Source organism: Acomys russatus, chromosome 2 (genome assembly GCF_903995435.1).
Source record: "Acomys russatus chromosome 2, mAcoRus1.1, whole genome shotgun sequence".
Lineage (NCBI taxonomy): Eukaryota > Metazoa > Chordata > Mammalia > Rodentia > Muridae > Acomys > Acomys russatus.
This window is the reverse complement of record NC_067138.1, coordinates 95,091,882-95,108,048: the sequence shown is the minus strand read 5'-3', so window position 1 is coordinate 95,108,048 and position 16,167 is coordinate 95,091,882. Positions and strand designations below refer to the sequence as shown.

At 46.9% G+C, this 16,167-nt stretch overlaps 1 protein-coding gene across 1 annotated transcript in view; it reads right to left on the bottom strand.

Moving 5' to 3' along the window:
• Positions 1-15,542, bottom strand: part of Mtap (methylthioadenosine phosphorylase) — a 40,473-nt gene extending 24,931 nt beyond the window's left edge. Inside the window, exons 1-3 of the mRNA XM_051164067.1 lie at positions 15,491-15,542; positions 2,663-2,749; positions 1,441-1,499 (exon numbers count right to left, since the gene is read on the bottom strand). Coding sequence (XP_051020024.1) covers positions 1,441-1,499; positions 2,663-2,749; positions 15,491-15,523 — 179 coding nt within the window. The 5' untranslated portion in view covers positions 15,524-15,542. The remainder of the gene's footprint in view (positions 1-1,440; positions 1,500-2,662; positions 2,750-15,490) is intronic.
• Between the last annotated feature and the right edge of the window lie 625 nt (positions 15,543-16,167).

Genomic DNA, 16,167 nt, shown 5'->3' with positions numbered 1-16,167 from the left:
AGTTCAATTTCTTACCTGAGATAAGCCAGAAATAATGCTGGAAGCAAGTGACACACAGCCTGACTTTGTTCAACGTTTGAAAGGTTTGTAACTTACACATTTACTCAGTTTTGGAAAGGACACTTAAAATCTATCTTATATTTGAATACCCACCTATATGCATATTATTAATATTTATTCCATTTGGAAAAGAGTGGAAATATATAGTCAAGCACTTAAGTTAGAACTTTGGGCTTTGGAAGGTAACTGTTTTGGTTCAAAGTTCTTTCATTTACTTCCCCTATGGCCTCCCCAGTCACCCAGCCCCACCCAGAGCCAGGAATTTCCCCCAACAGTAAAACATAATGAGATGGCTACCTGCTCTATAGAGTTGTTAAGTGATACCCCACCATCACCCTGTTTGTATTTAGAAAGAACCTTCTCTTGATAGCTAACACACTGCACTCTGAGTTTGCAGATGGCCTCTAAGAGAGTAGGAGCCTCCATTTCCCACAGATGCATACATTTTCCTGAGGCTGGCCTCCAAAGCTCTCAAAAGGTTTCCAGAAGAAATAAACATCAGTGTAATTTAAACAACCGTTTCTTCCCTGAGTGCTAACTACAGACCAAGGAATGAGACTGGTCTGAAATCCACATAAAGGGACCATGAAAAACTGCATTTTAGTTTTGTTGGCTCCCAAGAACCATCCACTTCACTGTGGACGAAGCTTTGGAAAGTCCCCTTTTTGTGTCCTCAGTAGTCCACAGGTCTCCAGTGTGGGCTGGCCTGAGACTGGCTTCCCACCACTAGAGTTCTAGAAGTCGCTCCTGTGCGACACACGTGGTCAGGGGAATTTCTGATGCTGCTGCTTTCCGTGTGGCAGGGCACACCAACAGCCCTGTTTGGGGAACGAGTGCATAAGCACTAACAACCCAGATTAGTTCAGTGACCCGAACCCTCCTTTCCACAGTTAGAAAAAAATTTTTTTCATTAGGATAGAAACGGAAGCTTCCATGTCAGTCAAACTGACCTATTTTACAAACTAAAGTGTGCAATGAGATCTTTGGTTTCCCAAATACTTGTAATCTGAGCTTATCTCAGAGCCACAGTGTTACAGTATTTTTTGGACCATAAACACACTCCACCCCCACCCCAGCCCAGCAAAAGTATGAGGGGGGGGAGAGTTAGGGTGCACCTACAGTCTGATTGCTGCTGTTTTTACTATTTTTCTTGTTTTACTGCTCTAAAAACTGGGTGCGTCTTATGGTCAGGTGCATCTTATAGTCCAAAAAATACAGTAACTGGTGACTGATGTGTACTGATTTTACAGACCTATGACTCATACCCACATCATTACCTGTTCCTGGACTTTAAATTAAATTTAAGTTCTCCTGAAGTGAAACAGTAACATTTAAAAGCAAAACAAAAAAAAAACAAAAACCCAACTTAAAATATTTTACCTTGCAAGAAGTACACAATCAACGTTTTTAATCTTCCCCAAAATCAAGGCATCAGATGGCTGCATGCAATTAAAAAAAAAAAAAAAAAGTCATAGCTTAGTGATTTTAAAAACATGCATCAACAGTTCTTAAAAGTTTTGAAGCGTTAAACCACAACAGATCGGGGGGAATCTAGAGCTTAAAGATACAGCTTAGGGAGAGGATCTTAGGTTTCAACTGACCCATAAACAGCACTGAGCTTCCTGCTAGCTTGGACTCAGCAGGCTCTGGAGGCGGCAGGGGCGAGGTGGCAAGTGCTCCAGGAAACCGACAGCCGATTAACCCACTTTACATGTACCAATGACATTGGGAAGGTTCAAGAAACGGCATGAAAATCAAATGCTGAGCACTTAGGCAACCTCTGTGAAGGCACCAAGAGCTCAGTGGTGGAACTGCCTGCTTGTGGTGACTGGGCCTTCAACGGCCGGGGGATGACTTGAAGGACACAGGGAAAAACCTGAGCACCAAGATGCCCATGTCAGGGAAGAACTGTGCTGAGAAGGAGGTCGTGGCCAGGGTGCGGGCTCTTCTCGCCGGTCAGAGGAACGCCAGTGTTGGGAAGAAGGATTGGGGAATTAGGAATGGAGATACCCAACTCACCCGGCCCAGGTGGGACAAGGAGCAGCCTCCCCTACAACCCCAACAATTGTGTCCTGATCCCGGGGCTCAGCTGGGCCGGAAAATGGCAGTGCATACTGACTAGTCATCCAATCACTCGGCACCCTGTTTGCTTAGTTACCGTGCTGTGTGACCTGGGCTCGAAATTAGAAACAGATTTGAATTGAAAATGAGCATCACGACTTCTAGCAATGGAAACTGAGAAGCCACTACTTGTGTGTTCAAAAGCCATGTCGAAAAAGTAGTCTCCTGTGGCCTTTATGGACACCTCAGCTGACGAAACCCAACGGCAGGACACAAAATCAACGTTGCTCGTGATTTAAAAAAAAGAAAAACAGCTGGGCGTGGTGGTGCACGCCTTTAATCCCAGCACTCGGGAGGCAGAGGCAGGCGGATGGCTGTGAGTTCGAGGCCAGCCTGGTCTACAAAGAGAGTCCAAGACAGCCAAGGCTACCCAGAGAGACCCTGTCTCAAAATAAAGAAAGAAAGAAAGAAAGACAGAAAAAAAAAAAAAAGCAACCAGTAATAAGCAATGCCGAAGCCAACGCTGCCAGCCGACATTAACCTTGCCAAACGGAGTGTCCACGTATTTCTCAGTCCTTCCTTCCAGAATTTCTGGATCATCAAGGCCTGTCCCACCGATTATTCCAATCTAAGGGAGAGAAGAGAAGAAAGAAGATTTTCACATCTTCGTCCTGCTTCCTGTTAAGCAAGTATATTTATCCATATTTACATCATTCCTATGAAACCCCAAAGGGAGGCGATCCCCCAAAGGGAGGCGATCCCCCAAAGTGCTGAAGAGCAACAGTAAGCCTTTAAAGGTCTTTCATGAAAAATAAAGAATCAAAACAAACCAAAAACAAACAAAGCAACAAAAGCTGATGGGTCTTCTATATTCTTGAAACAGCCAAAACATAGGCCACCGTTTTCAATTGCATCACATGTACTCCCAACTGAATCACACAAGTAAAGCTACTTTTCAGTTAGATATTGAGCCCAAAAGTTGGAGAAAGATCTTTCTGACCAAGGTTGTTTCTCTACCACATTTACTATGGTGTAAAGAAAGCTTGATATGAAAGCTTAGGTCTGTTTACTTAATAATGGTTTCTTCTTATTACACCACGATATAGAAAAGGAATGTTTCTTTTTATGCCACTATAATCACAGAACTGGAAGCGAATGCAGGTAAAAGAGAAGTGACAAACAAACAAACCCACATTAATTTACATATTTACTAAATAAAAATGGTATTCATATGCATACATATACAGAAGACAGTATTTCATATGCTGCATAACTCAAATACTACTTATAAAAATAAGCCATATGATGTAGTCTTAATTTTTGTTGTTGTTGTTTTGTTTTTTCGAGACAGGGTTTCTCTGTGTAGCCTTGGCTGTCCTGGACTCACTTTGTAGACCAGGCTGGCCTCGAACTCATAGAGACCTGCCTGCCTCTGCCTCCTGAGTGCTGGGATTACGGGTGTGCGGCACCACACCCGGCTAGTAGTTTTAATTTTTAAGTTCAAGCCTTTTATTTCACTTTCTAGAAACCCGTGCTCTTGGGAAAAGTGGAGAAAGAAACCTGATTCCTTAAGAGTTGATCTCGGGGCTGAAGAGATGGCTCAGCGGTTAAGAGCACTGACTGTTCTTCCAGAGAACCTGAGTTCAGTTCCCAGCACCTCCATGGTAGCTTACAACTGTCTGTAACTCCAAGATCTGCCGCCTTCACACAGACATACATGCAGGCCAAACACCAATGAACATAACATAAAAACAAATTAAAAAAAAAAAAGAGTTGATCTGAAGTTGGAGAGATGGCTCAAAAGTTAAGAGCACGCCCTGCACCCACATGGTGGCTCACAACTATCTGTAACCCTGTTTCCAGAGGACCTGACACATGCTTTTGGCCTGAGGGCAATGTACACATATGGTATACAGACACATATGCAGACAAAACACCAATGCACAGCAAATAAATCTAAATCTTTAAAATAAAAATGAGTTGATCAAACTCAAAGTCTAAGAAGCCATCAAGAGCAATTACAAAAACAAACATTAAAGTCCCAACATTAAAACACAAGTGGCATCATCATTATGAAATTCTTCCTGTGTTGATTCCCTAAACAAAACAGAACTCAATAGGTCAATTCAAAGCTACAACATGGGGCTTTAGGAGAAACCTCATAGAAAATGACCCCAGCACTTTTTAGGATGAAAAGGCGTAAATATATTTGTGAGATTTTGCTGTAAATGGCGGAAATACATGTCCGGGTGGCTGAAATGGTTGATGTTGGTGCCACCTTGTGGTACACTATTGAAATTACAGCAGACTTTGTGTTTCATATCAACAAAAAAAATTTGTTAACTGCCTACCATCGTATTGGCGTTTTCAAATCAACAGTTATTTATTCAATACACTTAAGTTCAACAAATATGTAAAGTCATTCTGTTTCACAAAAAAAATCCTAGCACTTCTGCTGGTGTGTCTTCTCCGTTTTATCTTTCACAAATCTGGGCTAACAGGCTGTCCGGCCCACGTCCTCAAACTGGGCAATAGAAAGAACAGCACTTGAAGCGACCGCCATCTTGAGAAATTTAGCTCCTGGGCTTGGAGGCAGGAGGATCAGAAGTTCAAGGTTGTCTTCTGATTATGGAGTTTGTGGCCAGCCCGAGCTACACAACAATAGCCAAGAACAAAAAAAAAAAAAAAAAAAAAAAAAAAAAAAAAAAAAATCCAATTTTTTTTTTTTTTTAATCTATGCCCTCTTTGCTCAATCATGTCAATACGTTCCCTGGGCCCCAGCACCTCAGATTTTGAGTAAACACTGAACCTTCAGGCTTGAATACAAAACAGATCTCCAAGTGTTTTGGAATCAGTCACTCTCCGAACAGGCAGACAGGCTAGTACAGTAGGAAGGCAGCAACCGGAACAGGCTAGCTCCCGATACCCATACTCCCTCACTCCGCTGAGCTTCACTCCAAACCCTCCCAGCTCCATGATGGCCCTGCATTAGGTAGCTGGTGACTCAGCCCTCAGAAGGGAGTGGACAGGGCTTGAGACGAAAGCAAGCTGCCCAGGAAGGCCACAGCAGTCTCTCCCAGTCACCGGCTGGATCACCTTATTAATGAAAACCCACACCTTACAAGCGACCAGAGCGGAACCTTGAGGGCAGCTGCCTGCAGTACCAATATGTGGCCAATGTCACCACCTGCTGGTTGCACAGGCAAAGTGCAGCTGGATGAAGCTCCCAGGCAGAGGCATCACAAGGGCCTCACCCTATCTGAGTTTCACAGGCACCCTCTTAGATTGGTCCTAAAACAGTGTTTCCACTTTACAAACAAAGAAAGAGAAGCACCGCTGTTTTCCGGCTTAGGTTCCGCATGCTAACTCCCAACATGCTCTGGGTCTTCCAGCTCAGTCAACTAGAAAAAAAAAAAAAAAAAAAATCGTCTCTATGATATAAAGAAACTGACCCTTGGGTCAGGACAAGCTTTTGCCCAAGGTGACAAGGCACACTACAGAGCCTCTGGGGAGCTAGGTGAGCATCTAAGGTGGGTGGTTCTCAACCTTCCTAATGCTGCGACCCTTTAATATAGTTCCTCATGTCTTGGTGACCACCAACCATAAAATTATTTCGTTGTTACTTCGTAACTAGTTTTGCTAGTGTCCAGGAGTCATAAAGGAACTAATCTGATATGCAACCTCCCTCCGCCTCTGCAAAGGAGTGGCAGCCCACAGGTTAAGAACTGGTGACCTCAGGAGACTGTTGACACACCCGTTATCCACACTCAGGAGGCAGCAGCACCTTGCCAGATGCCAAGTGCTGGTGAGTCTAGAATGCCAAAGACATGGGCTCAAGGGCTGAGATAGAACTGACGGGTCAGCTCTGTACCTCCAGGAACATCTGTACATCTTCTCTACGCGAAACAAGGCTTTAAAACAGGGATACGTTTAATTGCTCATAATTCTCCCCAATTTTCTACCAGTCACCTCAAAAAGAATGCCCGCATCCAGGACGGCTAAAGGTACCTGCTATGCCACACGTGCGGCTACTTTCCCTGAAACAGGAGATGCTACCTACCCAACTGTCTGAAGGTTGAAAGGGTGCTTACTAGCCTCCCCACCAACACACTTCCCCTGGTACATCAAAACCAGGGCGTCACCTACTCCACTTGGTCTCAGGAACCATCCCCCTGAGCTCCGGATGTCTTGCCTTCCAGATGCACCCTCAACACACAAGGACAGGACAGCTGAGGTGAACTCGTGCCAGGAGGATGGGTGGCTTCTGAGTATGTCAAGCTCAAGATGAGGACCTGGCAGAGTTCCTCATCTGGTACTCCAGCTCTTCAGCTCCGGTTACCACCAACAGATACTGAGGTGCTATGTGTGTGGTCTTGTAGGATCCCACTGAAAGCAGGAAGTCCAGATTTTTGGGGACAAAGAGGCCAAATGCTTGAGCCTGGGAGGTCTGGCCAAAGCCTGCAACATGAACCAAAGGGATTAAGTCACAAGCCAACATAACGGCTAAGCCAGCTTCCTCCACGGGGAATGCCTAAGAGTGGAACTGTGTCCTGGCCCAAACTTATACACAGATGCTCAGTACTCTTAAGTGACTGTATTGGAAGACAAGGTCAAACCTAAAACAATTCCTGGTGTGCTTACAAGAAATTGCAATAGGCACACCCAGAAGGAAGACCAACAGAAGGCAAGGAACTGAAGTTGCCAGAAAGCAGAGGCCACTCCCAGTTTTTTCAAGACAGGGTTTCTCTGTGTAGCCTTGGCTGTCTTGAACTTGCTTTGTAGACCAGGCTGGCCTTGAACTCACAGTGATCCACCTGCCTCTGCCTCCAGAGCCAAATTTAAGGCTGTCCCTTTGGTTCTCTTGTGCACCCATGTCTTACCTTGCCATCCTAGCTACCAGCATGTGGAACCTGGAATCTACTAGTTTAGCATACCACTAAGCAGCTGGAAGCTAAGGACGCCATCAGATGGAATCCAAGAAACCTTTTGATCTGCTGTAAACTGTCTGAGCTCAGTTCCCACCAACGTCCCTGAAAATGGCCCGATTTATGACTTCACTCTATTCTATAACAAAAGCAGCCTTATGAAACCCTTTATACACTGGGGCAACTTGTATCCATGTTCCTGGGACACAACTCATCTTAGCTCAAATATCTTAGACTCTTTGAGGACTTTGTGGGTTTTGTTTTTTTTGTTGTTGTCAAAATTATGGAAATATGGCCATCCAAAATCCAAAATCCATGGATGGTTCCCACAGAAGTAACCAATCCTCTTGGCTGGTTATCTGGGCCAAGCAGCCTCCCTCCCACTCTGTGAAGTGGTATCCAGCCCGCAGGGCTCTGTGAAGACCACCCTAGCACCCTGACGCAGGCATAAAGAAGTCAGAGAAGGCTGGAAGGTCTGAAAGAGCAGAACAGCCATGGCTGAGGTCACAAACCTCTAAGACACCCTGAAGCCAGTACAGCTCATGGCTGAAATCGACTCTTGGTTTCTGAGGTGCATTTTCCTCAAACCCCACCATGTTCACTCCAAGTCTCCATTGCTTGTGAATAAGGGCAGGAGGTGGCCCACATTCCTTCCTATTCAGCTGACAGAAATCAGCATCCCCTCAATGCCAAACTGTGGAGGATCTGATAAATGGTCAAGCCGTACACTCCATTCAAAGCTTGCTGGCTGGGTCTAGCACACAGCTCTGCTAAAAACACAAATTTCTAAAATGTGAGCTAACCGGTTATGGCAGGCTGTAGATGACACCCTTGCTAGTCTGCTGGTTTTCTATCCCTGAGACACAAAACCCAACCACGAGGAGAAAAGGCCTACTTCGGCTCTGAGCTTTAGTCTACGGTCACATCATGGCGGAGCCTAGGCAAGGCCAAGTCACCCAGGTGCAGAGCTGAGGAAAGCTGCTCACATCTCCATGGTGAGGAGGTAAGTGGGAAGGGCAGCAGCTCCAATGTACGTCAGCAGCATGCACTCCTGTCGACTAAGCCAACCTCCTGTGCATTCCAGACTCCCAACAGCATGACGGGTTGTTAGCCTTTAACATATGAGGTCTTAGAGGGTATTTAGAATACAAACTATAAGAGGCTCCCCCAAAGAGATGCTTATGCCTCAGCCCCCAGAACCTATAAATGTTATTGCATGTAAATAAAGGTGAGAGACTACCCTGGACTATCTGGATTCAGATAACAGGAAGTTAAGAGGAAAAGGGCACTGGGCGTGGTGGCGTACACCTTTAATCCCAGCACTCGGGAGGCAGAGGCAGGCAGATCGCTGTGAGTTTAAGGCCAGCCTGGTCTACAAAGCGAGTCCAGGACAGCCAAGGCTAACACAGAAAGGCCATGTCTTGAAAAAATCAAAAAAAAAAAAAAAAAAAAAAAAAAAAGAAAAGAAAAGAAAAGAAAAAACAAATAAAAACCAAGGCCATGTGATGATGGATGACGTGACTATAGGGCTGGGAAACAGGTACTGGTGTCTCTAGAGGCTACAGAGTAAAGCCAAATAATTCTTCCTACCTGAGATCCTGCAAGAGGAACCAGCCCGAGTGCAAACTTGTACAACCGCTTTGGAAATCAATCTAGTGCTTTCTCAGAGAATTAGGAATAGATCTACCTCAAGACTCAGCTATGCCATTTCTGGACACATACCCCAAAGATGCTCCACTACACAAGGACACTTGCTCAACCATGTCCATAGCAGCCTTATTCATAATAGCCAGAATCTGGAAACAGCCTAAATGTCCCTCAACTGAAGAATGGATAAGGAAAATGTGGTACATTTACACAATGGAATACTACTCAGCTATTAAAAAGAATGACATCGATTTGCAGGCAACTGGGTAGGACTGGAAAATATCACCCTGAGTGAGGTAACCCAGACCCAGAAAGACACTCACTCAAAGTGGATTTTAGCCATAATGTAGAAAGTAGCTGTCCTACAATCCACAGACACAAAGAACCAGTACCAAGGAGGGCTCAAGGGAGGATGTTTGACTAAATAAAACAGACATCTGATGTCAATAGAGGAAGGGAACTGGGTGGAAGAGGGGTGGGGAGAGGAACATGGGGGACCCGAGCCCAAACTCATAGCAGCGAGGAGCCTACCTAGTGTAACTATGTGGGACTTGCAATGGAGGGAGAGGGACACCAACTCACCCATAAAACTTTGGGCCCAAAATTTACTTGCCTATAAGAAGTGTAGGGGCAAAGATGGCTGAGAGCTCGAGGGGATGGCCAACCAATGACTGGCCCGACTTGAAACCCACCCCATGGGAGAGAGCAGCACTATTTAATGATCATGCTTGCAGACAGGAGCCTAACATAACTGTCTTCTGAGAGGCCTCTTCTACAGATGATGGAAACAGATGCAGAGAACCGCAAGCAAACAATAGGCAGAACTTAGGGAGTCTTGTGGAAGAGTGGGAGGAAGTACTGAGTGAGATGGAGTGGTCAAGGACACCACAGGGCTCAAGGACTCCACAGGAAGACGTACAGAGTCAACTAACCTGGGCCCATAGGGGCTCACAGAGACTGAACCTCCAACCAAAGAGCATGCATGGGGTGGACCTAGGCCCTCTACACATACGTAACAGATGTGCAGATTGCTCTTCATGAGGGTCCCCTAACATTTGGAGCGAGGGCTATCTCTGTTGCCTGCCTTTGGATCTCTTTCCCGTAGTTGGGCTGCCTTGTCTGGCTTCAGCGAGAGGATGGGCTTAGTCCTGCTGTGACTTGATAGACCAGAATGGGTTGGTACCCATGGTGGGGGCACTCACTTTCTCTGAGGAGATGGGGGAGGGGTAAGTGGGTGTGAGAGAGGGGAGGAGGGAGGTGGCTGTGATCAGGCTATGAAGTGATTAAATTAATTAATTAATTAAAAAAAAAAAAGAGGAACCAGCCCTACTGACTTCTTGATCTAAGGCTCACTTTGGACTTATAGCTCCTGGAACTGAGAGAATACATTGAAGTTTGAAGACAACCAGCTTAATTAAAACAATCAGTTAATTGTTTTTGCAGCCACTGGGTACAAACAGTGAGAACAAATCATGTCCATACTTGTCAAAGCTCCCAAATGCCAGTGTTGTATAAGGCAGTGGACATCTAAAATCCTTGCTAGTTAGCACCCAGATTGCTGCGCCATACACCACAAATTTTTGGCCCAGCAGAAGTGGGCTGAAGCCCAGGACTTAGCATACCTAATAAGGTACCAGATGAGGCAGATCTATTGCATGCTCTGAAAACCATCGTGGTACTGATTAGAATACACTTATAATCACAGTTAAAGATCTAGGGACCATCACATACAAATATGTATGTTAATCTGTTTTCTCACCTTTTTTCTCTGTGGGCCAGATTCTAAATTAGCTTGGAGAGAATCAAATGAACTGCTGCATGTTATCAATGTCTGTTCCATACCTTATCACCTCTAGCAAAATACACACAGAACAAAAGGTAACTTCCTCAAGGCAACTCTGGCCCATTATTTCCCTGCTTTTCTCTGCAGGTAGATACACAGCAGGCAGAAGATGGCTACCCACTTCTCACCAGGCAGTCTCTCTCAGGCAATGGCCCAGGGGGCTTTAATGAAATATGAAACAGCTTCCCAGGAGGCGTCTGAGAGTATACAACAGGTCCTGCAGTCATAGTGGGGAGGAGGAGGACTTTGTTGGGGGACAGCGTACGGATATATTCTGTGCGCTGCAAAGCTCAGAACAAACCTATGGAAGAACAGTGCCAACCATGCTCAAGATGGCCCATTGGAGAGCTTTTTGTTGTTTTTATATTGAGACAGGGTTTCCCTGTGTAACAGAGCCCTGGTTGTCCTGCACTCACTTTGTAGACCAGGCTGCCTTCCAACTCAGAGATCTGCCTGCTTCTACCTCCCAAGTGCTGGGATTAAAGGCGTGCACCAGAGTTTTAAAAGCGATCTTCTAAACCAGGACACCCTGACTTGCTGTCTCCCTTAACACCAGCGTTTGAAGTCATGGACTTACCAAAGGTCCATATTCCCTCTATCACTTAAAACATGGTTAACATCATTCCCTTATGTCCCAAGCAGAGACTGGCCAGAGGCATTACAGATCAAGGAAGCAACTCCCCAAATACCCTCTTCCTCTCTGGATGCCAAAGATTTGCTTGGCCCATAGCTAAAGCAGGACAATGTTTTCCTGAAGTCCCCTGAGCCACGCTAGCTGTTATTAATCCATGGCCTCTGTCTCCATCATCTCCTCCCCGCCCCCCCCCCCCCCCCCCCCCCGCCACTGGAACCTGGACCAACTCTGCAGCTGTTCCACTACTGTCATAGAAAGGCTCCTCATCCCACATGATGCTTCCAATCAGAAATGTGCTAGCAGAAAGAATCCTGTATTTACCTCCCTGCTTCTGTCTGGAGAGGATTCCTCAGCACCTTTGGGGTTGGAAGCAGACACAGAAAGCACCTTTTTCCTCTAATCCGCCTGCACATCCTCACTACTTCTATGGCTGCCATCCCAGACTGGCACAAGCACCATGGCTTCTGGCCCGATGTTCTCCTCCATCCAGTACAGACAATTCCATACAGGGCAGCCAAGCAAACACTTAAAAATATAAATCAGGCACTACCTCTCTATTCAGGATCCTTAAATGGCTTCCAAAGCATTTAGAATCAAATTCAATTTTTTTTTTTTGTTGGCTTGTCTTTTTATTTTTTCATTTTCATTTTATTTATTTATTTATTTACCTACTTACTTACTTACTGAGATAGGGACTTTCTGTGCAGCCACAGATGACCCAGAACTGGGAAATCAGACCAGGCTGGCTTCAAACTTGGACATCTGCCTGTGCCTGCTTCTGCCTCCAGGGTGCTGGGTGTATGCAAATTGAACTGTTTATCAGTGGCTTATACCCTGGAGGCCTACACCCAGCTAACTCTCATCAACACAGGCACAGAGGTTTCTGTTTCAAGGCTGTCATGTGCAAATGAGTCCTAGCAGCCTGCTGTAATCTTAAGGCTGCTCATCACCATTTCTGCCATCAGCTTGTCTTCCTGTGCTCAAGTGGCTACAGTAACATCAGATTTACAAATGTATTTCTCACAATTTACAGGCCCTTAGAAAGACCAAGACCAAGGCCAATTGGGTATCTGAGAGAGCCTGCGCTTTGGTTCATAGATGGTCTCTTATGTGGCAGCCACGCCGCTCTCAAGCCCCGATGCCTTACAGCCACATGGGCAGCAGAGCTTAAAAACAGCCACCTAACAGCCTATTCTGTCCACTTCTACGACTCTCACTAGGCCACGCTTCATAGACCTCCAGCCCCAGGACAAGATAAACTTTTTAAAAAAGGGACATTGTTTCACTCAAATATGTATTCTCAGAGCCTGGCAGGTTTCCCTGAGTATTTTTGGGTAGGACTCCGCCAGGAGACAGCTAGATTTCATTGAGATACAGACTATTATACTGCCTATACCAAGCCGAAGGCTTTTCAGCTGAATGGTCTATTGTCTCTCTTAAACCAGGGGTGTGTCACATTTAAACCTGAACCCCCGGGAATATTTCCATCTTATGAAGTAAGGTACCAGGGTTGGCAGTAATGGAACAAGAGCTGCACTGGGTCTGTGTAACATGTTACTGTACTTAAATCCAACAACATCTCAAAGTAGGTGTGACTAGCACTGGCCTTCCATCAGAGGAAGGTCACACTCTGCTGACAGAAGGTAGGTAGCACTGGAACAGAAAGAAGGCCAGTTTTGGGGCCCTCAATACCAATGTGGGAATATTTCCATTGAGGTACTTAACCAAACTGTCGCTTCTCAGTTAACAGAAGAAATGGTGCAGTGAGCCAGGCCACAGGGCACCTGCCAGACACAAATGTGCCTCCTACACCCATACTTGCAGAATGCCCAGTGGTTTTCACAGAGGTGGCCTGTGCATGCATGCAGCTTGAGTGCTCTTCCAAAGGCAGGGTGACCTCTTCACTCACACAGTAAAGCAACACGGAGACCATGTTTCAGGTCTGAGAAATATCTCACACCCACTTGCTGGGAACACAACTATCTAGGCCCAACACTTTAGCTGCCCTTTAGGACCCCAGCTTTGTTATCTGTAAGAAAGAATATACAGGGTCTTATGGTCTCAAATGAACAAACCAACTCTATTACCATATGATATACAGATAAGATATGGTTTGTGCAGTGTTTACGTGTGTGTGTGTGTGTGTGTGTGTGTGTGTGTGTGTGTGTGAAGGCCAGAGGTAGACTTCAGTAGTCTTCCTCAGTTAACCTTAGCCTGTCTTTTCATGAAAAAGGACAAAGGTACTCTCATCAAATCAGGAGCTCACCAAACTGGCCAGGACTAATAGATGCTGGCCTCTGCAACCAGCTCCCCGCTTGCTCCCCTGGCCCCATGGGTGCTGAGGGTCCAAATCCGTGGTCTCACACTTGGGCAGCAAGCACTGCAGAGACCAAGCCACTTCACTCTGTCGCCCTAAGATGGACTGTTTAATAGGTTATTCTGGTCTGGAGATGAACCCTGCATATTTTCTACTCAGAATGCTGCCTTAGCAGTTTGTGGACTACATGCAGTGCTGGCATCATGAATTCTCATTAGCGATGCTCTCTCACCTGCTCCAGTCTCAAGGAGAGAAACCAGCGGACATTTCTAGCACCACTTGTATCTCAAGTTTTATTTCAAAAGCTTGCCAAGATTAAAAAAAAAAAGTACATATCATTCAATATTTACATAGCTCTTTCTGCTCTTAAGCACACCACATTCATTTTACAGGGAAACTGTGTGTCAGGCACAATGCTAACCAGATTACGGCCAATTCTTTCTGTTGAGATATGCTGGCCCCTGTGTGTAGTCTCCTGACCGGGCTGAGCAAAGAGTACCAGCCATTTTGGTTTCACTCCTATTGTGGGTCAGGGATGAAAAATAGATCTATCTTCAAGTCATAGGCTTCTACTTCAGTGAGAGCTTTTGGGTTGTACATGCCAAGACACCCCCTTTTGCAGTTAAGGACGATTTATTAATCTGGCCCCACCTAATATGCTGTTAAGGGAAAGGTGTGACACTCTGGCCTAATGATACCGATGGACATAATTTGGAATTATCTCTACTCCTAAAAATTCAAGTATACCCAGTACACACATCATAATTCTAGCCATTCCAGCCAACACTGTGGTAAAATCCTTGCACATTAAGACTCTTTCTGCCCGGTTCCTGGGTTCCTGCTGACTGGAACCGGGGCTTTCTATAAATGTAAATAATCCTTTTCAAATGTAAGGGGTGGGGGAGAGTTGGCCGCTAGTCGGGGGCAGCATCCTCCTCCCCTCCTCCTGAGTGGTTCATGAAGCCTTCAAGGCCCAAGTAGCCCAAGGCAGGCTGCAGGCCAACTGCAGAGATTGGTCTCTTCCAAGGGGATCCAAAAGGATGCCTGAAGAAAACAGCTTGCTTTCAGTAGCACGGGCTAGAAAGTCTTAAAGCGATTCAAGTTAACTGCGCTCTTGGCTTAGAATAAACAGCCTAGAAAGGACTCAGCCTTTTCTACCAGTTTCCCTGTGCTCTGTAACTTCACTCTCTACCCTCAATCAGGATGAGTATAAAAGGCGGGCGGGGGGTGGGGGGAGGGCGGCTCACTCCAACTCTCAGAACTCATGCTTTCCTCTGGGCAGCGGTTCCCAGCGCACAAGAATCCCTTGTGTCGAGATCTCTGGGGACCCGAGGCTCAAGAAAATAGCTCCAACTTTCAAGGTTACAAAAACAGTTTAAAGACAGAGGCCTCCAGGCTGGGAGAGGCCCTAACCGATGCGAGCGAGCGGTCTGCACTCGGTTTCAGTATTTAAAAGTCTCAGAGCCCCCACAGCTCTGCGCTACCGGGGTAAAACAAAGCAAAAGGAAATCTAAGTTTGGTGGTGTTGGGAGGGATGGGGGAGGGTGGAGGGTGGAAGCCAGAGGCTTGCAAAAGAGCAAGTGCACACAGCTCTCCCACGTGGGCCGAGTCAAGGGAGCGGAAGCGCGAATCCCGTAAGGCAAGAGGGACAGGCTCAGCAGCCGCAGGAGCTGGGCCACGCGTCAGCTCCCGCCAGGAGCATCTCCAGAAGGGAGTGGTATTAAGAAAGGGTGGCAGCCCGCCCATCGCTCCGCTCCTCTACCCCATCAGAGCACTGGTTACCACCATTCGTGCCCGGGGTGCAGAGGAGTCCAAAGACTGAGGACATGGGGGTGTGCTGGCGGCTAGTGCAGCGCCCCTGTCCCTCTCGGCCGTGCGGTGGGCAGGGGGTTGGGGGGCGCTCTGGCTGGGGATCCAGCCCCTAGGCGCCGCCCCTGCGGAGGGGCGAGAGGGAACCCGGCGCGGGGTTGGGGGCTCATCTGCAGCTTGTAGGGTGATCTCACCTTCACCGCCGGGCAGGCGGCTCCCGAGGCCATGTTTGCACCACGGAAGGCTACGGAGGGTGGCAGCGCGGGACCCGGAGAAGACTGCGGAGGCAAAGCAGCGCGGGAGTGAGCGGTGCAGGGGGCCTGCGGGCTCTGGCTCCTCCTCTTCCTCCCCGGGAGCACGGGATTGGCTCCTCTCCTGGCACCCTCCTCCTCAAATCAGGTTCCCGCCTCCCGACCTTTTTGCACACTTTTCAGATTCTTTGGGGGTGGGGGATAGGGGGTGGGGAGGGGGCGTGTGGGTTCTGTTATCATCCCTTGTGATGGCGTGTCCATGATCAATGTAGACATGAAGCCACGTAGGACCTGCTTTGGCACTTTGTCTTTTAACTCTTAAACAAAAACTTCCCGTGGTGGCGCAGCTCTGCTCTGTATTGGCTGCCCCGGTGGCCTGGGCTGTAAAATCAGGCTGGACTTTTGGGAGAGTGAAGGGAGGCTGAAGGTTGCTAGCTGAGATTCGGGGCGCGCGCGTGCGTGTGTGTGTGTGTGTGTGTGTGTGTGTGTGTGTGTGTGTGTGTGTGTGTGTGTGTAAGGCAGAGTTCTGATTTACAAACTAGTTTATTCGCCTACAGTTTGGCGGTTGGAGGGAGGCTTTTAAAGGAGACACGACCTAGTCCAACACCCAGGCAAGAGGC